Consider the following 27,100-nt stretch of genomic DNA (forward strand, 5'->3'; position numbering starts at 1 on the left):
TGAAATATCAAGACTATAAAAGGATTCTAGAGAGAAATGTGCTACCCAGAGTCAGAAAGCTTGGTTTCAGTCACAGGTCATAGGAGTTGCAACAGGATAATGACCCAAAACACACAGCTAAAACACCCAAGAATGGCTAAGAGGAGAACATTAGACTATTCTGAAATGGCCTTCTATGAGCCCTGACCTAAATCCTATTGAGCATCTTTGGAAGGAGCTGAAACATGTTGTCTGGAAAAGGCTCCCTTCAAACCTGAGACAACTGGAGCAGTTTGCTCATGAGAAGTGGGACAAAATACCTGTTGTGAGGGCCAGAAGTCTCATTGACTCGTTTGATTAAGTTAAAGGTGCTATCATTTCTGTCCAGCCCTGTTTCATGAGTTTTATTATTAAAAACATTCTGTTGAAGCGAAAAGCAATATGTGACTCGTTTGTTCATTGTTACTTTTGTCAGATTTTGTCAAGTTATTTCCGTGACCATTGTGGGTTTTTCTTTCATTAAACCAACAATTTTGTCCACGTGTGTGTGTGTGTATGTATATATACATACAATATATATATATATATATATATATATATATATATATATATATATATATATTGATATATTGACATTTACATTGACAATGAAATGAATTGCAAGTAGAATAAAAATTGTGCATAGATGTATAGATATACAAAGAAGTTAAAAACCTACCTTTTTTCTTAGTTTTATTAAGAATTTATTGATAGTTTATAACAAACTTTCTCTGAACTTGTTTTCGTTACATCTTTTATATTTTGTTTAAAGGGATTCTATCATTAAAAGAGCGGTTTTAAACTATTTATCGCTTACCATAATAATAATAATAATAATAATAATAATTTTTATTTATATTTACCTTGATCTTGAAGATCCACTCCACTGTTTTTGAATTTTTCTTCTTTTCTTCTTTATGCTAATTGCACTCAGACAGCACAGGGGGCGTGCCCTCTGTGCTATGAGCAGAGCATTCCAGCGCCACTTTTGTTCTGCTCCGCCTGGCATTCTCCTGCTCTTCACTCCTCTTCTTACATGAGATCACCGCAAAATGGCCAATGGACATGTGCAGCCAGCTTGCGGTAATCTCCTAAAGAAGAAAAGAAGAAAAATTCAAAAAACAGCGGAGCAGACCTTCAAGATAAAGGTAAATGATGAATGGCCTTTTTGAAGGCTATTCCTACATGCCATCAGTTTAAAACTGGTTTTTAATGATAGAAACCCTTTAATGAATATAATCATTATTATATTGAAGAGTGTATTTGTGCTTTGGTTTTTAGTATGGAGAAAAGAAGAGGTGGATCGTATTGATCAAATGTATACTGGTGCTGAAAGGAAAGCAGCCCTCTGTGCTCTTCTAGAACAAGAGACCCATTTGATCAGCTCTATTGGCAGACACAAAATAGATGCAGGGGAAGAGAACCAACAGAAAGCTATACAAAATCTTCTAAATAAGGTCTGTAACGCCATACCTCAAGTGTAAGATGTCCAAATTAAGTATCAGGTTTTAGTCACTATTTTGCTCACTATTTGTCATCACTATTCATCCTTCCTTTGTAATCGATCTCTGTTTAGGTTCCACTTCTAGTTTTACCTTACAAATACTGATGCAAAATACTGACCAAAATGTTGCTGTGCAAATGAAACTTAACTGAAACTTTTATGGCATTGCTGGTATTAATAAAAAGATTGTTAATATTTTTTTAATCAAGTCCAGTTGATAGTGGTTGGCCCTGGACACTGTGGTTTGTGCCAGGGAACTCATTGCTTACTCCCACTTTTTATTTGGAGGTTGGGGCTTCACCATTGTAATCCAAACATATGAATAGAGCATTGGTCACTTGTGTACAGTAATGCTCCAGTCACTGTCTATGGAACGGACTGAGAGAAATGAAATGGGCAATCTCCATCACTATTAAAAGTTTGATCAGCACGGGGCTGACTTCTGGTTCGTCCAGTAATTCTGAAAATGTGATTTTATGACATTTTAGGTATTCAGAAATTTCAGTGGAAAGTTTTTTCAGAAGAAAATATTGATATGATTGTTTGCTTATTACATTATCTTCTGTTGACTCACTTGAACTATTGTCTCTATAGTCAGTTGTGCCAAAGGAGCCTAAAGTGCAAAGGGCTCTATATTCAGGTTTGATCCCACTGCATTGAAGCTTCATTTGCATATTTATAAAAATTGGTTTTTTTTAAGGAACTGGTGCAATGGAGCTATCTAAAGCTATCTAAATGTATTCTAGTGGTCATCATATTATGATTTTAATATCTGCCAAACAAGAACTTTAAAATGGTTTGGCAGTGCAGGAAACAGATTATTCTAAATGAATTGTGCAGAACTTTTTTTTTACTGTAAAGGGATTGTCCAGGATTTGAAGCAAACTGAGGGGTGGCTAGGGTATACTCATCAGTCCTAGGCACTCCGTTGTCCAGCCCCAGTCCCCTTTCCGTTGCATGCCGAGTCATGCAGCAGTGAAAGCTGTGGGAGGTCCTCTGGTTGGCTAGAGCAGTTCCTGGGCAGTATTGGAAATGCTTGTCTTCAGGTTCTGTTGGACAAATACAGCCTGTACTTAGTGTTGAGGATATCAAGGGACCACAAGATATGTTGTCAAGTTTCTATTCGGGTAATCCATACAAGCTTGGAGAAGTCACATGCACACGTGTTGTGTGTATAATGAATTCTGTTTATTGAGAAGTGTCAGTGTATATTTATAGGAAAATAATTGCTTTATGCCAGCTTACACATCATCCACTACATCATATAAAGCATACAATACAATTGGTTAAAAATTGAATGGGCCTTCTGCATGACTAGCATGTGAACATCATGTGCACTTCCGGTATCCGCCATCTTAGCATCTGACCATAGTAGCTCAGATGGCCTCGGAAATCTCATAGAACATTTTTACTGAGATCTACCTCTTATCGCTTTCATAGTAGTAAGTAGCATCTCATACAAGGACACTGTGCCCACACACTCAGGAACATGGCTTAAGCGCCCTTAAACCTTGAGGTTATCTCAAGGCTGCTCATTAAGCAAAATCTTTAATCACTTCAAACATGGCTGTTAGGGGAGACAAGATGGGGGACAGACAAAATGTAGTCAAGTCATACAAGATGGTGTATTAACTCTAACACTTAGTGAACTTAAAGTTAGAGGCAAAGTTCTGAATGGAGCGGGTGTTGGGCAGTGATTGCAGCGCTCCATTTATTTCAATTGGAGTGCAAGAGACTCTGAAAGAAATAACTTAATAACTTAGTCAAAATATTTCAGTCCATAACAATGCAGAATAATGCAGTTTGTGGCATTAGTAACAGATAAAATAACATATCACACATTAAGGCTGAGGCCCCAAGTTGCCGAAATGTAGATTTTTGTTTCAGATTTTGCTGTGTTTTTTTGAGGCAAAGCCAGGAGTGGCTATAAAAAGAATGGGAAATGGAGTACTTATAGTTCTCCCTTCTGCTCAATCCAGATGTGGCTTTAACACAGAAAAATCTGAAACAATAACCTGTTTAAAAGTTTTGGAGTTCATGTTTGTGTTGACACAAAGTGGTATAAATGACAAGCTGCGATTTCCATCACTGCGACTATTTTGGAAATTGCAGTGTATCCATTGTACATATTTTACTGCAAAGTAGGGATGGGGGCCCCATGTGCAGAAAACCAACGGAAAATCCCATCCAGACATTGTGGAAAAATATGTGCAGCAGTTGCACTGCAGGTTTCGAAACTGTTGTGGTTTAGGAAATTGCAGCATGTCGATTATACCTAAGGAAATGCTTGTGGTTTCCATGTAGCTGTATTGAAAAAAGAAAGTCCATGGGGAAACCTTTGCAGACCTTTTGTGAAAAGCGCTGCGGGAAAAACTACAATGTCACTGCCACTTTTTTTTTGCAGCACTTTTTGCGCTGCAGCCTACTACGTGGGGCCTTAGTCTTAATAAAGCCTAAGTGCCACATTAATTAAATTAATTGACCCTCATATTAGGCCCCTGACATAAATAATGCACCCCTAATGACCCATTATATAAATGACTACCCCTTTATGTTCATAATGCCTCCTACTATACTGTAAATTATACCCCCTAATGGCCCCTTTTATAAATAACCTCGCCCCTTAATAAACCTTATATAAATGACCCCCTTATGTTCAAAATGCCATTATATAAATGAGCCCACCCCCATAATGCCTCATAATGAATCTTCCCTTATGGCTATAATTCCCCCTTTATACTATTAATATACCCACAAATACACTAAAAAATGTTTTTGAAAAAGTTATACTCACCTACCTGTGATCCTGATGAATGGAGCCGCTGCAGACATTGATCTAGTTAGAAATAAAGGATGTCTTAATGGCGGCCCCAGGGTGGGCCCCACGGAACAGCCTCCTCTTCTTCCCCCTTCTAGCTACGCCTCTGGCCCTATAAGAGGTAACTGGTAGTACTAACTATATGCCAATTTGGTGCAATCCCAAACTGATGTAGTTCTCTAAGTTCATGGGCTTTGATGGTTGAGAGGAGAAGAGAATAACCATAGTGAAGCATGTAGTTCAGGAGCAGAATGTTTAAGAGCTTTGTGCAGCTCCAAACAGAATTCTCTTTACCCCATAGATGTTTGTTTTTTTTACTGCCATGTATATACTAAGCTAAGGCTCCCTAGGTTATCAATAAGCTGTCTGAGAATGTGACTAAGGGCCTCATTTTCCTGATCTACCAATATTTGCTATCTGCTTACCTGGAAAATTTCCCTGTTGGGTCTAACAATAAATTGATTAGGGATGTAGGGCCCATTACAGACAAACGGTCGCAAGACATCTTAGGGAGCATTTACATATTAAAAAACCTCCCATCGATTTCAATGTGTTATGCACGTTAAATGGAACCCATTGAAGTTAATGGGAGTCTTTTTAGCAGCGCTGATTCTGCCGCACATTATCGTGGCAGAATCAGCGCCGCGTTACTCCGTGTGAATGCCCCCTTGGAATTGACTCCTCATCTCTCTCTCTGTGAAGACTTTCGCATTTATATTTATTTTATGAGAAATAAAAATTATATATGTATATTTAGTCTACAAGACTCCTAGTCTGCATCACCAGATAGGAGTCCAACTAAATACTCAATGTCTTAGGTGTGGGTGTGAAGATGCTCATTTGTTGCATATGATATGAGATTGTTCTGTCATTGGCGGTATTGGAGTAGAGTATTGTAACTCATTTATAGGGTGTAACAAACACAATTGCAGGCACATCCCAGAGTATGTCTCCATGTTCTACTAGGCAATGATATACACTCACCGGCCACTTTATTAGGTACACCATGCTAGTAACGGGTTGGACCCCCTTTTGCCATCAGAACTGCCTCAATTCTTCGTGGCATAGATTCAACAAGGTGCTGGAAGCATTCCTCAGAGATTTTGGTCCATATTGACATGATGGCATCACACAGTTGCCGCAGATTTGTCGGCTGCACATCCATGATGCGAATCTCCCGTTCCACCACATCCCAAAGATGCTCTATTGGATTGAGATCTGGTGTCTGTGGAGGCCATTGGAGTACAGTGAACTCATTGTCATGTTCAAGAAACCAGTCTGAGATGATTCCAGCTTTATGACATGGCGCATTTTCCTCCTGAAAGTAGCCATCAGATGTTGGGTACATTGTGGTCATAAAGGGATGGACATGGTCAGCAACAATACTCAGGTAGGCTTTGGCGTTGCAACGATGCTCAATTGGTACCAAGGGGCCCAAAGAGTGCCAAGAAAATATTCCCCACACCATGACACCACCACCACCAGCCTGAACCGTTGATACAAGGCAGGATGGATCCATGCTTTCATGTTGTTGACGCCAAATTCTGACCCTACCATCCGAATGTCGCAGCAGAAATCGAGACTCATCAGACCAGGCAACGTTTTTCCAATCTTCAATTGTCCAATTTCGATGAGCTTGTGCAAATTGTAGCCTCAGTTTCCTGTTCTTAGCTGAAAGGAGTGGCACCCGGTGTGGTCTTCTGCTGCTGTAGCCCATCTGCCTCAAAGTTCGACGTACTGTGCGTTCAGAGATGCTCTTCTGGCTACCTTGGTTGTAACGGGTGGCTATTTGAGTCACTGTTGCCTTTCTATCAGCTCGAACCAGTCTGGCCATTCTCCTCTGACCTCTGGCATCAACAACGCATTTCTGCCCACAGAACTGCTGCTCACTGGATGTTTTTTCTTTTTCGGACCATTCTCTGTAAACCCTAGAGATGGTTGTGCTTGAAAATCCCAGTAGATCAGCAGTTTCTGAAATACTCAGACCAGCCCTTCTGGCACCAACAACCATGCCACGTTCAAAGGCACTCAAATCACCTTTCTTCCCCATACTGATGCTCGGTTTGAACTGCAGGAGATTGTCTTGACCATGTCTACATGCCTAAATGCACTGAGTTGCCGCCATGTGATTGGCTGATTAGAAATTAAGTGTTAACGAGCAGTTGGACAGGTGTACCTAATAAAGTGGCCGGTGAGTGTAGATATGGAGTCCAGAAACCTTTGGGCATCTCCCACATATTATATGAAGCCAGGAAGTTGCTAGCTCTACACTGGTTACAACCTTGTCCACCTAAGATTAAAGAGGATTAAGGATTAAGAGTAGATGGAACACCATTATATAACTGGAGCGAGGGATTGGCTCTTCCTGCTGAGAGTGGCTTTTGGTGTTCTGTGATAATGCTCACGAGACCAGGTGTTGAGTGTTTGCTGTCCTGGATTGAATGAAGACTATATTTTTGTCCAACTTGATTCTGCTATCAGTTTGCTACCACGTCTGCATCTGTCAGTGGAGGAGGAGGATTTGTTGTTCTTACAATACATTGGGAATGTATATATGAGCCTGTACTATGTCTGATATGTACTAGGTATTGTCCAATTATATTTTATTTCTCTTTTTGTCTGTTTTTTATATCTCTTAGAAAATTGAAAATAGGTTGGTGGTTTTGTTTAATAAAAATGATCTGATAAAAAAACCTATGTTTTACCTCTGGGTAGCTGGAGAGATTTGAGGCATTACATTTGTAGTAACCCAATAACCATTTCTATTAGATAATGTGTAATTGTTATTGTTTACGTGAAGTGCTCTGAACCCAAACGATGGAAAGCATTTGATGGAAAAACTACCGAGATGGATACCCAATTTACTATCCGGGCCAGGGAACTACGTGACATCTACAACAGTATCAACATCAAATACTTCACTCGTGATGAGAGGCTTGATGCACTTTTGACACTTAAACATACAGTCAAGGTAAGATTTTGATACATGTTTATTTTTCCAAAGCAATATTTAATTGCACATGTCCAGTAATGATATTAATATTTCAGTGAGATCATTAATCATTAGTATATTTTTATCTGAAACACTGCAATAAAAGAATCATTTAAAACAATCATGATCAGTTTATCCACCTAGTAATTTCAGTAGAAAAAATGTCTGCTGTAGATCAAACAACACAAAATAAATCTAACACAATGGTGGAGTCACCAGATAGTGGATAAGTTGTAGTAGTGGTGATACTTTGTACCCTCATCTCAATGAAACAACATTCATACAAGTGCACTGCCACCTCATTCATTTCTAAGGGAATGTCGGAAGTAGCCTAATACACAAAACATAATAGAACATAATAAAACCAACATAAATGTGGTATCACCATAATCAGAATGACCTGCAGGACAAACTTACATGCTATTTTTCATTCAGAGTAAATGCTGAAAAAACAGAATGCAAAAAATAAAGATGGAATCGTGGTTTTTTTCACACAGATCCCAAAAAACGTTCATAAAAGCTAATCAAATCAAGGACTTATTCGTCTGACAATTTTAGGGTCAGTTCACTTGGCAGAAAATGAAGAGGAAATTACTCTTCATTCTCCGCCGCCGGCTTTTCACAAGGCTAGCCGTAATGGGCATCCTGCTTCTGATTAGGCCCGGATGAAAACAATGGTAGGTGTATTTGGGAGGAATCTGCTCTGGGAGGCAAAAAATTCCTCCATGTGAACTGACCCTTAAGGAGATGCTGTAACTAAGTTTGTGAACAGAGACCCCAATGGGTCATTCCATATCAAGTGATCCAAATAGGAATATTTTTTTTACCTGACGTCTTTAGATTTTTTTTATTTTTATTTTTTATGAAGTACAACTTAAGTTAATTACAAATAAAAAGTTTTGAATTTTTTTCTTCATCAGTTAATTTTTTATAGACTTCTAAAGTTTTGAAAAAGTGTGAATTTTGGCCTGGTATGGCTTTACATTTTTTAACATATCTTGGGCTAGAATTAAGATAAATAGGTGGGAGAGGCATCATTTTTCTCAGAGCGGTACCGGCTTTCATTTGATATGTCACAAGACGATGTTTCTTTATATTTTGTTTTGGAGAAATCAAATTCAAAATTTTGATGCGCAATTGTGAAAAAAACGTATGTTTTAAAATTGTGAAAAAATGTATTTGTGTTACTTGTGTTCTTGGTTATATTTGTACAGGTTTTCAACTTGGGACCAAATTGGGATCAATTTTTATTTATTTATTTATTTTTTTTTAAGCCTTGAATCATCTGATTTTATGTTTGTGTGAGCTTCTTCCTTTTTTCTTTTCAAATTGCAACTTGCTGAATTCAACATTTATATGCAACAATAAAAAAAACATAAAAAACAAATACTGTAAGTGCCAGAACAAATACATCTTATCATCAGAACACAGCTTGTTCAGCATTCTGCTCTGCATTCACTGTCTACCCCTGTTCACTCTCAGGTTGAGCCCTAACAAAGCTTTCTCCTCTGTCCTCTCCTGCTTCTAAGCTGTAACATAATAAAATAATACAGTGATATCTAAAAATCATGGATTATTTGGTAATTATATGTTGCACACCTAATGAGTTGACACTGGTGTGGTTGGGGGGGAAGTTATATTCTTTATTAACATTCATCTGTAATAATAAGGGACATGCATCAAACATGGAGATTAGGACCTCCCTTCTTGTTATCTGAGGTGCACTACAATAAGTGTCCTTCCATACTACCTAGTAATTGTACATTAGCATCAAGTCCTCAGTCATTCCTTACATCAGTGACTGCATCAACATATACTGAGCAATGCAATATGAGAACATAACAACATGACTTCTGTATTAATTACTCTACTCTACCTTTAATAATAAGGGACATGCATCAAACATGAAGATTGGAACCTCCCTTCTTGTGGTTATCTGAGGTGAACTACAATAAGTGTCCTACCAGAAACACACCTCTGAGAGAGATAGTCCCACTCTAGTGTCATATTACAGGACCTGTATACTGCTAGCCTGACACTAGTTAACATTAACATTTTGTGAGGTGGATCATTCTCTGTACATATCTCACATATAGAGGTGGATCATTCTCTGTACATATCTCACATATAGAGGTGGCTCATTCTCTGTACATATCTCACATATAGACCCCACACTTTTAGACCACAGGCTTAACAGATCTGTATTCAAGATTTTCGGAATGACACTGTAATAGTTATATTTTAAAATATTATCCCATCGCGATCCCAACTTGAATTAAGGGCATAGCAGGCCCATGTGCATTTTTTGGAAATTTTTAAATAAAACTTTTTTTTCGGAAATGCGTTTTAAAATTTTGCGTTTGCGTTCACATGGGTAACATATTAACAAAGATACTCTTGTGACATATTTGGTGAAAGCCTGTATAGTTCTGAGTAGAGTGGCGTTTATTTTGTTTCTCTATCTTTTTTCTAGCCTAAGTTATGAGGAGAAATGTAAAGGCAGGCAACACAGAAATTCGCACTTTTTCTGAACTTTGAAAATCAATTAAAAATCCCAAAAAAATTCTAGAATTTTTTTTTCTTCACATTTTGCATTCTCTGACACACTATTACCAAATAACAAAATCTCAAAAGAATTAAAAATATAGAGGGAACAATCACTTGACACGGAATGAGCCCAATGCAGATGTGACTGTAGCCTGACAGTATTGCCCAAGCAGGAAAGTTCTGTATAGTTTTTAATCTGTACAGTTTTTAATCTATTGTCTGTTACTCCATATACATTTCAAATAGCATTATATAGTCAATACAATTATACAATTAAATGAATTGCAATTAATTAAATTATTAAAGGATTTATGTAGTTGCAGTTTTCAGCTAGAGTTTTTTATCCTCAGTCATCATTTCTTATGTGGTATCATTTTTATTTTCAGGAACATAACAGCAAATTAACCCAAGAAATTGTAGAACTGATTGACAGGGAAGCTGACCTCCTAATGCGCGGAGTGCAAAACAGCAATCTGGAGGGGCTCAGAAAGAGAATATCTACACTTTTCCTGCAGTATATAAAAACTCCCACTTTTAATCCTGAAGTTGCCAGGTTGCTCAAGGTAAATATTACCAGCAAAGTGAATTCTGCGGTTTTTTTTCCCTCAGTGTTTTTTAGCTGCATTCAACAACGTGAGCCTTAGCATTAAGGAGACCATGCATTACATTGTACTGTTCTGTATTTATGGTTAGAGACCTGCTTTGTGACTTTTTTACCTCATGGAACTGACCACATGAAAACTCAAAACTACAGTCAAAACCAGCAATCTACCCTCCTGTCTTTGGCCCTAAAAGTTTTAAGAGCAGTTTAGTGCAAGTAGTGTACTTTTGTTAGAGCATCTGATAGAGACCCTCATTTAAAGGATACAAGCAGAGTCTTCCTGGGGACATCACTCCGCTCCGGAGTAGGCCAAAATGAATGGGCCTAGATGGGAGGGAGTGTTGCGCCGCGGACGAACGCAGCTGATTCAACCGCGGAATCCGCAGCAAGAAAGGGCAGCTCGCTTCTTTTCTCTGTGAACAGAAAGAAACCACTTGCGGAAAAAGGAAGTGAATGGCTTCCATTGAAGTCAATGGGAGGCTTTTTATGAGCCGGATTCTGAGGCAGATTCTGTCGCGGTTTCCCCCTCCTATGTCGGCTCAAATGAATGAGCTGTTATAGGAGGGTGCTGCCGCTAGGCAGAAGCTGCGGTCCAGCGCGCCGCGGCTTCCGCCTGAAGAAAGGACATGTTGCTTCTTTTCTCCACTAGCAGCAGCCCGCCGCTAGTGGAAAAATGAAGCCCGACGGTCTGCATAGACCACCATTGTAAAGGGGCGGATTTTGAAGCAAAATCCGCTGTCAAAATCCGCCCCTTTGTTCACGTGTGAACGAGCCCTTACCTGTCTGGTGTCAGGTACCGCTCTGTAGTCTGTCTTTCTGCTCCAGGTGCACTGCTGTGAAGTCATGTGCACTTGGAGCAGGAAGGATCATGAGGGGCCGAAGCAGAGAGCTGAGAGATAAATTCCAGCACTCCATTGAATCTTGTATGGGGCGCAGGCATAAAGAGGCCTGTGGCCTACAATTTAAAGAGTGTTTTGCTTCTCTACCAGTAGCAGAATTGAGTCGGAGCGCCAGTTCTTCCTGGTTCTGCCAGTTAAAAATACCACCAGATTGCAGAAGTGTGAGGACCGGCTGCATTCACTTACCAATCCCCATTCCTGTCCACAGCAGCACCTTCCACTTCCCTTTCACACTTAAGATAGTAGATAGGAAATAAAGGATTCTTCTTAGAGGGCATTCACATGGAGTAACGCGGCGCTGATTCTGGCATGATAACTCGCGTTAGAATCAATGGGCTCCATTTAATGGGCATAACACTTTGAAATCAATGGGAGGCTTTTTAACCCATTGACTGTCTTTCTGCTGTTTCAAATATCATGTCTTCGCTCTATCTGAAACTAAATCTCTCTAAGACTGAACTACTACTGTTTCAACCATCTAATAGATCTGTCCCTGATATATCCATTGCAGTCTCAGGCCTTACTATAACTCCTAGGCAGCATGCCCGCTGCCTTTGGGTTATGTTTGACGCAAACCTTTCCTTCACCCCTCATATTGAATCACTCACACACTCATGTCACCTCCACCTCAAAAACATCTCCAGAATACGCCCTTTCCTTACCAGAGATACACTAAAGACACTTATTGTCTCTCTGATTCATTCTCGCCTTGACTACTGTAACTCCTTACTAATCAGTCTTCCCCTCACTAAACTCTCCCCTCTACAATCTATTGCAGCGGCCAGGCTCATCTATCAGTCTAGATGCTACAGCGATGCCTCTGGTCTGTGCAAGTCGCTACATTGGCTGCCTATTCATTATAGAATAAAATATAAAGTTATCACCCTTATCCACAAGGCTCTCCATAATGCTGCACCTCCCTACATTTCCTCCCTCATCTCTGTCTACCGCCCAACCCGTGTTCTCTGTTCACTCAATGACCTAACACTTACATCCTCTATTATCAGAACCTCCCACGCTCGTATACAAGACTTCTCCCGAGTTGCACCACTTCTCTGGAATGCTCTATCCCGGACAAAGAGATTAACTCCCAACTTCTACAGTTTCAAACGCAAACTAAAGACACATCTTTTCAGACAGGCCTATCCCAATTCCTAATGTAAACCCTTCCGTACCGTCATTAGAATCCCCAAAATGTAACCCTCCTCTGTTCCAGCTCCCACATTACCCCACATGATATGATGCCATTTCAGACTAACTTTATATGCTCCACATGTTAAAGGACACGACTGCTGACAGCTCATAAAGTTTTATGTTTGTGTAATGACAGCAACCTCTGTCTGACCACTGTATAAGCAATGCTACCTCCGATGCCGCCCCTGCTACCTCTAATGTCATCCCATCTACCTCATAGATTGTAAGCCATTGCGAGCAGGGCCCTCAGTCCCATTGTGTGAAATGACTTTCTTTGTAATGTATCTCTCTGTCTGTATTTGAACCCTACAAATTGTACAGTGCTGCGGAATATGTTGGTGCTATATAAATAAAATTCATTCAATCAAGGTAGGTTGGTAAGAAATATAGGATTCTTCTTCATCTGATCTGAGTAAGCACTGATTTTTTTTCCAACATTTGGAATTGGTCCTACTAATATCACTCTATGAGATATCCAGGAGTGACGGATGATCCAGCAGCTGAGACATACCCACCAGAAAGTACTGTAAATCACAGCGTTTCCCCTGCGGCCAAGACACCACGTTTTTGCAACGTGGGTTCCCGGCCTTAGTGTGGAACTTTTATCTGCTCCAGGGAACTAACTGAACTGAATTTAATTTAAAAGGATGGTCCAGGATTACAAAAATATGGTTAATTTTTTTAGACTATAACGCCACACCTGTTCATAGGTTGTGAGTTTTATGAAACCTCAGCCTCAATCAGTTCAATGGAACTGTACTGCAATACTGAACGCATCATATGAACAGATCTGGTTCTATTATATCTTTCCAATAATCCTGGACAACCTTTATAATTCCAAAATATTACTATGTACAGTATGTTAATACGCTCACCTCTATGTTTTTTTAGGTTCCTCAGGACTCTGCAGTCTTCCGCAAAAATATATATTTTTGTTCTAGTTGCAAAAGCTATCTCCCATCAACTGAGTTTTCTCTGTCAGCTAATGCACGTACTATTGGGCGGTGCCGAAAATGTTCCAAACTAGACAATGAAGCTCGCCAGAGAGAAGAGTTTACAAAATACAAAATATTACTCAAGCAGCTGAAAAAATCAGAAACAGATTATAGAGATGACTCCAAAATTGCTTTCTTACTCCAGGTAACTCTTCCTGTCAACACTGTATTAGATTGAAATGCATATTGCAGTTTTGTTTCAGCATGATATGGCTAAAAATTGTACTCAAAATAGAAATAAGAACAAGTTTCCTTGACAAAACATATCTTAAAAGAATTCCTAATTGCACGTCTGTTTACTGTTCCCACGTCAGTCATTTCTTAGTCACTGCCACCTGTTTATATATTTTTCCTTCCTTTATTTTCACTTTTATGGGACTGTTTTCAAATATTAAGACATGGTAAGAAGTAACATTACACTTTTCAGTTTTACTATGTAAACACTACAAAACAATTAGCTAAGGCGCCACGTACATCAGTATTATTCCAAAACATCGAGCAGCAAGGATTGCTCAGCTATCCAACCTGCTGCCAGTCTAGATAAATGGCAAGAAAGGCAGAATGAGAAATACAGTAGTTGAATAGGAATATTTTTTAAAACATTCATTTACTTTACATTGGACTGCTGGTGTTTTCAGTACTTTACACATAATAGTTTTTTTTCTTTTAATTCTGACAACATAAGTTTCATATGGCAGTAGATTTTTGTCTAGTCAGGGTCTAGAGACTATGGGAGCATGCTGTATTATTTAGGGCTCTTTCGCATTGTAGCTATTCCTGCCTATACATAACTGACAGCACACAGAGTGAACATCCACACGTCATACTAAATGGACATATTTACATCCACCATTTATTTTTTCACTGTCCTTGTATAGAAAATTGTACCATTCACTACTTTGGTCTGATTCCTGCACTAGACTTGCCCATTCAAGCCAATTGATCAGTGAAAAAAAAAAACTGGCAACACAAATAAGCTATTAGGCCGGGGGTTCCACGTGGTGTAAACGCCACAATTTGCCCGCGGTGGAAATACTGTGGAAGAAATCGCGGCGTTTTACAGTTAGAGAAAAGTGGATATGGGATTGTAGAGAATCCCATGCCCACTTTGCAGTAAAAACCACACTGCAGACACGTGGCGATTTCCAAAACTGGGCATGTCAATTATACCTACGGAAACACTGGCGGTTTCCCCAAAGGTATGATTAAAACAAAAAGCACTGCAGGAAGAACAGCAATGTGTTGCCGCCGCGGTTTTTTCCACAGCGCTTTTCTTGCTGCGGGATGCCACATGGGGCCTTAGCCTAATGCCCGGTTCACACTAGTTTATGTGTTCCGTCTGGAAGGAGTCTGCATGAGGACCCCCCCCCCCCCCCCGGACGGAATACAAGCGCAACTGCAAGCGCTGTGCAGATAAAGCGCACGGACCCCATAGACTATAATGGGGTCGGTGTACTTGCAGCACACACTGCCTGCACGAGTGATTCGTCTATGGCAGGGGTGGGCAATTAATTTTCCCATGGGGCCGTATAAGAAATTGAAACTATGCTAGAGGGCCGTGCCATGACAAATTTAGCTCCACCCACTTCTATGTTGACTCCGCCCATTCCCAATCATCTTTCCATGTGCCCCCACACAGTACAATCCTCCTACAGTCACCCGTATATTATATGCCCCCACATTGTAATGTTCCCTTCCAACTGCCCCACAGTAATACGTCCCCCTCCTGGTGCCCCAGTGTAAACTGGTGGAAACTACAGGGGACACGAAACTGGAGCAGCTGGAGGGGGACATTAAACAGTGGGGGTAGTTGGAGGGCGGCAATAAATTGACAGCTGGAGCGGGACATGAAACTGGGGGCAACTAGAGGGGGACATTAAAATCGGGAAGCTGGAAGCAGACATTAAACCGTAGGGGTAGCTGGACAGTGACAATAAACTGGGGGCAACTAGAGGCAGACAGGTCCCCCTACATCTTCCTCCACGGTTTAATGTCCCCCCAGTCTAAGTGCCCTCTTCATCTACCCCAAGTTTCATGTCCCCCCCCCTCCATTTCTCCCTCAGTTTCATATCCCCCTTTATTTTCCCCATTTCATGTCCCCCCCTCCCTCCATCTCTCCCCCAGTCTCATGTCCCCCCTCCATCTGCCATCTCTGCCCTAGTATAACATTCCCCTTCCATCTCTGCCCCTAGGTTACTGAGACACACACATACATATATATATAGACAGACAGACAGACAGACACACATATAGACAGGCACACATAGAGACAGGCACACATAGACACACACACACATATACAGTATTCTCTCTCTCTCTCTCCTCTCTCTCCTCTCTCTCCTCTCTCTCCAGCTCACCTTACATCTCTCAGTACTTTATGACACACTCCACATCTCCATCTTCGGCCGCCACTAAGACACGCCCCCTAGACACGCCTCCCTAGTCAAAGCTGTGCGGGCTGGACTGAATCAGTCAGAGGGCCGGATGTGGCCCGCAGACCGGACTTTGCCCAGGTCTAGTCTATGGGGTCTTGTTTCCTGTCCTGAACTCAGCTGTATGGCACCAGCCTGAAGTGCTCGTTCACACAGCTGTAGTTCTCAGCCATGCGGTGTCCATTATCTGTAAAAAAAAAAAAAAAAAAATAGGACAAGCTCTATTTTTTTTACGGATTCGACTCTGTTTTCATAGAACCAATTTTCCCATTGAAGTGAATGGGTCCGTAAAATAAATGATCCCATATGTTGCTTTGAAACACATGGCCAAAAATTAGCTAAGTTGCATGAATAAGGCCTCATTCACATCTGTTCTGGTAATCAGTTCGGGGGAGTCCGCACGGGACTATAATGGGGTCCGTGTGCTCTCTGCGCATTGTCCACACAGAATATGCAGACAGAAAAAACGCGGCTGAAATGCCACGCGCAAAAAAAACGCTCCAAAATACGCGCGCAAATTTTTTTTACACGCGTAAAATTACACTCCAAAATACACACCATTTTCCTCCGTGTGAACTGGCCCTTAGGAAGATTTCACATGGCCAGATTTACTGGCACGTATGCAATGCTTCTTCTAACTAACTGAATACTGACAAGTTTTGAATTTTTCACATGAAACAGCCTATAACCCTATGATATATTTTCCACTTTCTTTGACATTGAATGTTCTCTGTTTAGGTGTTACTGTAAACTTCCTGAATCAGAAACACAGTGAACAGACACCAAAACACTCCTGAATGAATCAGGCAGTGCTGGAAAGATTCTGTTTTCTCATGAGCTGTCTGAACTGGTTTTTGACCATCACACTACATAAGTATTGACTGAATGTTGCTAGGGTGTGATATTCCATTTGATTCTTATGAATGCTTTGTACCCAATATACAATTGTAAATATACAAATATAGCATATGACAAATTTGTTTTGAAGTAGCTGCCATCTGGGACACATTGCCCTAAAATAGGAACATAAGACTGAGGGCTACCTCTTTTGCTGGGCCTTATAAGCATCACATAATTATTAAATGCTTGTTCATTTAACTGAACCTGACTTTCATTGCAGCAAGAAGATCTGCAGTATCTTGTTGAGAATATTTGGGGTTCTCATTCTGCATTAAGCGCCTGTGATGACCTTTATGAAATAGCCGTGGTGAGATGGAACAAATACTATGAGTGGTCTCCATGGAACTGCATTCTGTTAACAAAAGAGGAAGCAGCAGCACATCTGAAACTAGCTAATGCTGATCAGGTAAAGAATACTGGGGGAAATTTACTAAGCAAAATGTTCCAGAATTCCAGCATAATTTGCAACAAAAACTGTCCTTGCGCCACATTTATTATTATGTTTATTATTATTTATTATGTTATAATTTCCAAAACTGCAACGGTTTAAAAGTCATAGCATGTGCGCTGTGCGTGTTTTACCTTACTGTAGGGCTGGGATTCACTAGAATTCCATCCTCAACTCAGTGACTGTAAAATGTTGCATTTTATTTCATGGCGTTTCCACTGCGGGCAAACTGCAACGTTTATGCCAGTCCACACTGAGAGTCAGAGCTAAGTTCCTTTTGCTAGTGATATTCTGTGAGACTGAAGATTTTCCACGTATTGATGGAAAATGCATTTATCTGTTACGTAATGAGCTGTAGTTACTGTTTTATCAGTCACATGGCTCATAAACGTGTTCCGGTTGTAGACTACGGATATCTGCCAACAGATGGCATTGCAAAATCAGCTATTGTGGGTTTTAATTATTAAGCCAGTAAGAAGCGTGTTGCACATTTCTCAGAAGCTGCAAGTTGTTTGCTTCATTCACAGGAAACGTGTACTTTGCTATTTCAAAGTGACAGTCACTAAGTGCAAGTGAAAAATCTTTTCAACACTTACAATAACACCAGCAAAAAGTTTTCCTTTTAGTAAAACTGACTAATGTGTAAGTTAATCATTTTGCCAGGAGAATTTTATATGTGCTGGATGTGTTTAGAGGTTTGGATATTCCTTACTGTATTATGGACAAAACTAACTTAGTCTGAGGCCCCACGGGCCATAATCGCAGCGCTAAAGTGCTGCGGAAAAAACCGCTGCGTGATCGCATTGAGGTTCTTTCCGCAGCGCTTTGAAGAGAAAGTTCACTGAGTTTTCCTCCGCAGTCTTTCTCTTCCCATTATATGTATGGGAAAGCCGCTGGCATTTCCGTAGATTTAATTGACATGCTGCGATTTGCAAAGCTGCAACGGCTTTGCAAATCGCAGCATGTCCGTACTGCATTTTTTTCCGCAAAGTGGGCATGGGATTCACATGAATCCCATCAACTTTGCTTGCACTGTAAAACGCCGCAATTTTTCCCGCAGCGTCTCCGCAAATAAATGACCTTTATGTAGCAGAAATTCTCTAAGGATTTAAATTTTTTTGCGGAGGAATTAATTTGGAATTCATATACTAAATAACTGTGCCAGAGGTGTAACTTGAAGCTCCTGGGCAAAATCTGTGCATGGTCCCCTACCTATCTTGTGCAATTTACAATAGCATACCTCCCAACAGTCCCGGATTCTGCAGGACATTCCTGGATTCGGTGTCCTGTCCCGGTCAGCAGGAGGTATGTCCCGGTTTCAACTCATCTGTGTCTAGAATGCATAGGCGAGTAAAGCAGGAGCTGTCACAGCTGCGATCTGGCCCTGGATGTGTAGGTGCGATGTGATGACATCATTCACATCGCGCCTACAACTCTGTGAGTGAGACTGTGACGAGAGCTGCGGGGGAGCGAGGGAAAGGTGAGTATCAGTGTTGTTTTGTGTTAAACATTGAGGGGGAACATAATGAAGGGGGCCCATAAAACAAGGGGCAGATGAAGGGGGGAGAAGGACATGAAACTGGGGCAGAAATGGAGGGGGGAGACATGAAACTGGGGGCAGAGATGAAGGGGGGAAGGACATGAAACTGGGTCAGAGATTAAGGGGGTATATGAAACTGGGGAAGAGATGGAGGGGGATTATACTTTGTAGGGGTACGTGAAAAATGAAAGAGAATGGGCAGAGTCAACATAAAAGTGGGTGGAGTTAAATTTGCGGCGGAGCACTATGCGCGCCGCACTTTTTGTCCCTCTTTCTGTTCTTCAAAAGTTGGGAGGTATGCAATAGGGGTATATTTTTTGTGCTGATGAACGTTTGGGGCCCCCTCAGGGTCCAGGGCCTGGTAAAGACTGCTATCACTGCACCCCTTATAGCTGTGCTCTTGAACTGTGCTATAAAAGTATTTTCATGAAGAGTGAGAATTCTTCTATAAGTTTAATGGGCAGGACTATATTTTTGGTCTTGCATGACACCAGAAGAATTACTCATGGTATATATAGACTCAATCCAAAATTAAGTTGTCCACTGCAGAAGTCTGGATGTGATGTGCAGGTTAAATATTGTTATCCCCAATTCTTTCTTGTTAGATTATTAATTACTAGAGATGAGCGAACAGTGTTCTATCGAACACATGTTCGATCGGATATCAGGGTGTTCGCCATGTTCGAATCGAATCGAACACCACGTGGTAAAGTGCGCCAAAATTCGATTCCCCTCCCACCTTCCCTGGCGCCTTTTTTGCACCAATAACAGCGCAGGGGAGGTGGGACAGGAACTACGACACTGGGGGCATTGAAAAAAATTGGAAAAAGTCATTGGCTGCCGAAATCAGGTGACCTCCATTTTAGACGAATAGTGGATTTCAAATCCGGGTCATATGAGAATGTGAACTTTGTGACTATGAGACAGGGATAGCTGTACAGGCAGGGATAGCTAGGGATAACCTTTATTTAGGGGGGAATGTTATTAAAAATAACTTTTTGGGGCTCTATCGGGTGTGTAATTGTGATTTTTGTGAGATAAACTTTTTCCCATAGGGATGCATTGGCCAGCGCTGATTGGCCGAATTCCGTACTCTGGCCAATCAGTGCTGGCCAATGCATTCTATTAGCTTGATGAAGCAGAGTGTGCACAAGGGTTCAAGCGCACCCTCGGCTCTGATGTAGCAGAGCCGAGGCTGCACAAGGGTTCAAGCGCACCCTCGGCTCTGATGTAGGAGAGCCGAGGGTGCACTTGAACCCTTGTGCACCCTCAGCTCTGCTACATCAGAGCCGAGGGTGCGCTTGAACCCTTGTGCACACTCTGCTTCATCAAGCTAATAGAATGCATTGGCCAGCGCTGATTGGCCAATGTATTCTATTAGCCTGATGAAGTAGAGCTGAATGTGTGTGCTAAGCACACACATTCAGCTCTACTTCATCGGGCTAATAGAATGCATTGGCCAGCGCTGATTGGCCAGAGTACGGAACTCGACCAATCAGCGCTGGCTCTGCTGGAGGAGGCGGAGTCTAAGATCGCTCCACACCAGTCTCCATTCAGGTCCGACCTTAGACTCCGCCTCCTCCGGCAGAGCCAGCGCTGATTGGCCGAAGGCTGGCCAATGCATTCCTATGCGAATGCAGAGACTTAGCAGTGCTGAGTCAGTTTTGCTCAACTACACATCTGATGCACACTCGGCACTGCTACATCAGATGTAGCAATCTGATGTAGCAGAGCCGAGGGTGCACTAGAACCCCTGTGCAAACTCAGTTCACGCTAATAGAATGCATTGGCCAGTGCTGATTGGCCAATGCATTCTATTAGCCCGATGAAGTAGAGCTGAATGTGTGTGCTAAGCACACACATTCAGCACTGCTTCATCAAGCCAATACAATGCATTAGCCAGTGCTGATTGGCCAGAGTACGGAATTCGGCCAATCAGCGCTGGCCAATGCATTCTATTAGCCCGATGAAGTAGAGCTGAATGTGTGTGCTAAGCACACACATTCAGCACTGCTTCATCAAGCCAATACAATGCATTAGCCAGTGCTGATTGGCCAGAGTACGGAATTCGGCCAATCAGCGCTGGCCAATGCATTCTATTAGCCCGATGAAGTAGAGCTGAATGTGTGTGCTAAGCACACACATTCAGCACTGCTTCATCAAGCCAATACAATGCATTAGCCAGTGCTGATTGGCCAGAGTACGGAATTCGGCCAATCAGCGCTGGCTCTGCTGGAGGAGGCGGAGTCTAAGATCGCTCCACACCAGTCTCCATTCAGGTCCGACCTTAGACTCCGCCTCCTCCAGCAGAGCCAGCGCTGATTGGCCGAATTCCGTACTCTGGCCAATCAGCACTGGCTAATGCATTGTATTGGCGTGATGAAGCAGTGCTGAATGTGTGTGCTTAGCACACACATTCAGCTCTACTTCATCGGGCTAATAGAATGCATTGGCCAATCAGCGCTGGCCAATGCATTCTATTAGCGTGAACTGAGTTTGCACAGGGGTTCTAGTGCACCCTCGGCTCTGCTACATCAGATTGCTACATCTGATGTAGCAGTGCCGAGTGTGCATCAGATGTGTAGTTGAGCAAAACTGACTCAGCACTGCTAAGTCTGCATTCGCATAGGAATGCATTGGCCAGCCTTCGGCCAATCAGCGCTGGCTCTGCCGGAGGAGGCGGAGTCTAAGGTCGGACCTGAATGGAGACTGGTGTGGAGCGATCTTAGACTCCGCCTCCTCCAGCAGAGCCAGCGCTGATTGGCCGAATTCCGTACTCTGGCCAATCAGCACTGGCTAATGCATTGTATTGGCTTGATGAAGCAGTGCTGAATGTGTGTGCTTAGCACACACATTCAGCTCTACTTCATCGGGCTAATAGAATGCATTGGCCAGCGCTGATTGGCCGAATTCCGTACTCTGGCCAATCAGCACTGGCTAATGCATTGTATTGGCTTGATGAAGCAGTGCTGAATGTGTGTGCTTAGCACACACATTCAGCTCTACTTCATCGGGCTAATAGAATGCATTGGCCAATCAGCGCTGGCCAATGCATTCTATTAGAGTGAACTGAGTTTGCACAGGGGTTCTAGTGCACCCTCGGCTCTGCTACATCAGATTGCTACATCTGATGTAGCAGTGCCGAGTGTGCATCAGATGTGTAGTTGAGCAAAACTGACTCAGCACTGCTAAGTCTGCATTCGCATAGGAATGCATTGGCCAGCCTTCGGCCAATCAGCGCTGGCTCTGCCGGAGGAGGCGGAGTCTAAGGTCGGACCTGAATGGAGACTGGTGTGGAGCTATCTTAGACTCCGCCTCCTCCAGCAGAGCCAGCGCTGATTGGTCGAGTTCCGTACTCTGGCCAATCAGCACTGGCCAATGCATTTCTATGGGGAAAAGTTAGCTTGCGAAAATCGCAAACTGACAGGGATTTCCATGAAATAAAGTGACTTTTATGCCCCCAGACATGCTTCCCCTGCTGTCCCAGTGTCATTCCAGGGTGTTGGTATCATTTCCTGGGGTGTCATAGTGGACTTGGTGACCCTCCAGACACGAATTTGGGTTTCCCCCTTAACGAGTTTATGTTCCCCATAGACTATAATGGGGTTCGAAACCCATTCGAACACTCGAACAGTGAGCGGCTGTTCGAATCGAATTTCGAACCTCGAACATTTTAGTGTTCGCTCATCTCTATTAATTACCTATACTCGTAGTAGGGATTATTTTACAATCTAACAATCAAAACAGCAGACATTCCTTAATATGGTATAAATAAAAAGTACATCTGGCTCTGCAAAAAAAAAGGTACCATATGAAATAAATTAAGGGTGTCAGAATATGTTGACTCCAAGAAAATTTGTCTCTTCAAAGTTTTAGATTTTTTTTTAAGGTGTACAAAATTATATAAATTTGCTATCACCATAATCATAACAACCTGCAGATTATAGGTATCATGTAATTTTGGCTGCAGTGTAAAAACAAAACCCATAAAAAAGTGGCTCAGGCGTTTTTCTCTAATTTCAGCCCATTTTTCTTTTTTTTTTTTTTCCCCCAATTTTCCATTACATCACATAGAATATTAAATGGTACAACTGCAAAATAAAATTTGTCCCGCCCAAATTATGCCCTCATATGACTTTTTCTCTGGCGTTTCTGCAACAGGCACAAATACTGCATTTTGACAACATAGTTCATTAGCACTAGGGGCAACACGGTGGCTCGGTGGTTAGCACTGCAGCCTTGCAGCACTGTAGTCCTGGTTTTGAATCCGGCCAGGAACAGCATCTGCAAGGAGATGGTATGGGGCTCACAATCTACAAAAAAAAAAAAATAGAGGTTGCAGGGGCCACAGTGGACCCTGCAACCTCCAAAAAAAAAATAAAAAAGGTTCTTAGCATCAAGTAATGAACTTTATTATGTTTTCCCTCGTTAAGGATAGGCCATCAATGTTAGAAACATTGAACAGACCGATATACCTTTTAGTATCAGATGTACTTTTCATTTATGTATCTAGATCTGTACTAATGACAATACTCTTATAAAATCATTCAGGTTATTGTTGAGATCCAATCTACTTAATTACAATAATACAATGTCTATATGTTTCCAGCTCTTATTTATTTTTATCTCTTCCTATCCAGGCTTATGGCATTGTTTTTATTCAAAAGATCAAGCACAAGCATACTCTTGCCAAGAACTATTTTTCACAGATTCCGGAGATGGCACCATTTCTTCATGTGGAGAATTCAGATCAGATGTCTACAGTTAATGATCTGGTTATTAGTAAACCTATGGCAGCCAGTCTCCAAGTCTAGATTGTTTCCCCTTGCTGAGTTCAGTGCATTTGTCATATTCATGTGCTAGAGATTCATGTATTCTGTCATCATATATAACTGTGTTATGAAGTGTTATGCTGGGATAATTACTCATGGAAATGCAGCAAAAATGTATTTACATTAAATGTATTTACATGACTTGGAGAATCTGTTACAGTCATCTTATTAATAATACTGCTAATTGAAAAAAATATTATTGTGTTCCTTTTACAAAATAATAATAGATGTTTATATTTTTTCTTCATAAACATTTTATGAAAAGATGTTAGCAGCACAAGGTCAACCAACATGGTCTAATGGAAAAGAAAGACATACATCATAATAGTAGCAGACATGTATTCTATTCAGAGATATAGAGATATGGAGTGCATACACAGAAAGCAGATTAGGACATATACTAATTACATTAAAGAAAATGAAACATTTCCAATCATACTATAAAGTGGAACAGGTAAGACAAAGAGAATGAGGCACATACAAATGAACAGAAACCGGATATAAAAGAAATACATAGGGGTGGGAGAACACAAGGAAAGGCTAGGTTAAACACTGCCACTGCTTAAATGCCTGGATATGACTTAGGCAAATTGTTTAGCATCTGCTATACAAAAAGCTCAAAGAGATGTTATTAAATGGGGACAGACCAGGACAGACCTCAAGACGAAAAAGAAAAGTTTCAATGATGTGCTGATTGTAGGTGTTAGTCAGTGTGTTTGGAAAGTAGTATTGCTGAATGTGATTGCATCGGTGTATTACCAAGTCAGTTGTTACTAGAAGTGAAGTTTATTAGGCACTGTCCTTTCTCCAAATTTTGCAAAAATGATTATCACAGGCAATTCTAAGAAACTTTGTAATATACACTATGTGATCAAAAGTATCCAGGCACCCCTAAAAACATAGGTTTTTCATATTAGGTGCATTGTGCTGCCACCTACTGCCAGGTACTCCATATCAGCGACCTCAGTAGATGTTAGACATCGTGAGAGAGCAGAATGGGGCGCTCCGCGGAACTCACGGACTGCGAACGTGGTCAGGTGATTGGGTGCCACACATCACGCAGGTCAATGCCAAACAACGCCACGCTTGGTGTAAGGAGCGTAAACATTGGACAATTGAACAGTGGAAAAACGTTGTGTGGAGTGACGAATCACGGTACACAATGTGGCGATCCGATGGCAGGATGTGGGTATGGCAAATGCCTGGTGAACATCATCTGCCAGCGTGTGTAGTGCCAACAGTAAAATTCGGAGGCGGTGGTGTTATGGTGTGGTCGTGTTTTTCATGGAGGGGGGCTTGCACCCCTTGTTGTTTTGCGTGGCACTATCACAGCATAGGCCTACATTGATGTTTTAAACGCCTTCTTGCTTCCCACTGTTGAAGAGCAATTTGGGGATGGCGATTGTATCTTTCAGCACGATCGAGCACCTGTTCATACTGCACGGCCTGTGGCGGAGTGGTTACATGACAATAACATCTCTGTAATGGACCGGCCTGCACAGAGTCCTGACTCCTATAGAACACCTTTGGGATGTTTTGGAACGCTGACTTCATGCCAGGCCTCACCGACCTACATTGATACCTCTCCTCAGTGCAGCACTCCGTGAAGAATGGGCTGCCATTCCCCAAGAAACCTTCCAGCACCTGATTGAACGTATGCCTGTGAGAGTGGAAGCTGTCATCAAGGCTAAGGGTGGGCCAACACCATATTGAATTCCAGCATAAGGAGTGTGCCACAAACTTGTAAGTCATTTTCAGCCAGGTGTCCGGATACTTTGATCACATAGTGTATCTTATCAAAGAAAAATGCTCTTATTAGGACGTTTTCCTGTTCCCCTTCCCTCTGCTGAACCAATGACACTGACAAACATTTGTAACATGCTTTTCTCACACAAGGGACTCAAATTGCAAGGAGTGTTTTGGAGCAGAGAGTTTAGTAGTTTTTCATCCCCAACAACGACAAGGGTCAGTTATTTCACCCATTAGTATATTTTTGGTATATGGGAGGAAAACGGAGTACTTGGGGAGAGCTTACAAAACTCCATGTAGATGCTGTAGTATTTGAGCCTAGGATTCCAGCCTAGGATGGCAGCAGTGCTTATCACTTGCACTTACACATGTCTATAAAAATCTATGAAGAATGGAGAGAGGATACGTGAGCAGAATATGCAGGAGAAAATAGTCAGGCTTAGATTGATGCATATGGAGAATAGTAGCTTTCTTTCACAACCAAATTACTTTAACTTAACACTTCTATATATGTCCAGCATTATCCAAGAACTCTTTATTAGTAAGAGACACTTATTTGAGCAGATATGCCTGTACTTTCTATGTGCATTGTATGTCAGTTAAAGGGGTTTTCCGGGAAAAAAAATCTGTTAGAGCTATTAATGGGTTAAAAGTGCACCCGTATACTTTTAGCAGTGTTTTGAGTGATTTCTAGGTGTCTGTGGTATCTTCTGCATTTGTTTACATGCGTAGCTTCCTACTATGTAACTTCCTGTGTACTTTACACGCTACCTCCCCATCACTGCTCCTCCCTTCTCCCTCACTGTGTTACACCCCTCTCCTTGTTTCCCTAGCTAAACTACAGTAAGCTATCCTGCCCACTACTAGCCCCCCCTCCCTCCCTAGCTATGGTAAGCTAGGCTATACTGCCCACTGATAGCCCCGACCCCATATCATCATATTTACCTAGCTTCCAAGGTAGGAGTTGGCTTATCTTATCCTCTTCCCTGTGCGCAGCCTAGAGATGAATTTTGAGGCATGCACTGTAGAGACGGATTGCCATGTCTTGAACTCACCTCCAGACTGTACAGCTGCTTCAAGAAAAGAGGAGAGGAGGACCCGTTCCAGACACAGGAAGACACGCAAGTATTGATGGGAGTAGGGGAGTACTGATGACATTCTGTTTTAGAAGTGGTGAAACGGAACATCACCGGATCATCAGAAAGTGACCTTGGGGCGGTCACATCACCGCCCCAGGGATATAGGTAATTATACTTTTTTTTTTTTTTTTAATTGATGGGTAATTTTTTAAATTGATAGGTAATTTATACATTTTTTTAAATTGATGTAAATTAGAAGTTAGGTGGGGGAGGGAGTTTAGTGTACAGGTAGAATTTGCTTTTATCCCGGACAACCCCCTTAATCTCTACCCACCAGTTTAGAAAATGGAACAAATTCCAGATATAACATGCAGAGGGGAAAATTAGACTATACTAAAAATAGTATTACTCTTCATGAATCCACATATAACAGCTTGTTCTGAAAAGTCACTTGAAACGGCATGTACTCTTTAAGTTTTTAATAGCTGTTACTAATGAATAACCTTCAGATGGGGTCAACAACCGCAAGTGAACCACAACATTAAGGACGCA

At 41.6% G+C, this 27,100-nt stretch overlaps 1 protein-coding gene across 1 annotated transcript in view; it reads left to right on the plus strand.

Moving 5' to 3' along the window:
* Positions 1 to 23,702, plus strand: part of IQUB (IQ motif and ubiquitin domain containing) — a 35,460-nt gene extending 11,758 nt beyond the window's left edge. The window contains exons 8-13 of the mRNA XM_075276291.1: positions 1,300 to 1,475; positions 7,141 to 7,311; positions 10,266 to 10,442; positions 13,465 to 13,713; positions 17,121 to 17,306; positions 23,529 to 23,702. Coding sequence (XP_075132392.1) covers positions 1,300 to 1,475; positions 7,141 to 7,311; positions 10,266 to 10,442; positions 13,465 to 13,713; positions 17,121 to 17,306; positions 23,529 to 23,702 — 1,133 coding nt within the window. The remainder of the gene's footprint in view (positions 1 to 1,299; positions 1,476 to 7,140; positions 7,312 to 10,265; positions 10,443 to 13,464; positions 13,714 to 17,120; positions 17,307 to 23,528) is intronic.
* Positions 23,703 to 27,100: the final 3,398 nt, after the last annotated feature.

The sequence above is a fragment of the Leptodactylus fuscus genome, chromosome 5 (genome assembly GCF_031893055.1).
Source record: "Leptodactylus fuscus isolate aLepFus1 chromosome 5, aLepFus1.hap2, whole genome shotgun sequence".
Lineage (NCBI taxonomy): Eukaryota > Metazoa > Chordata > Amphibia > Anura > Leptodactylidae > Leptodactylus > Leptodactylus fuscus.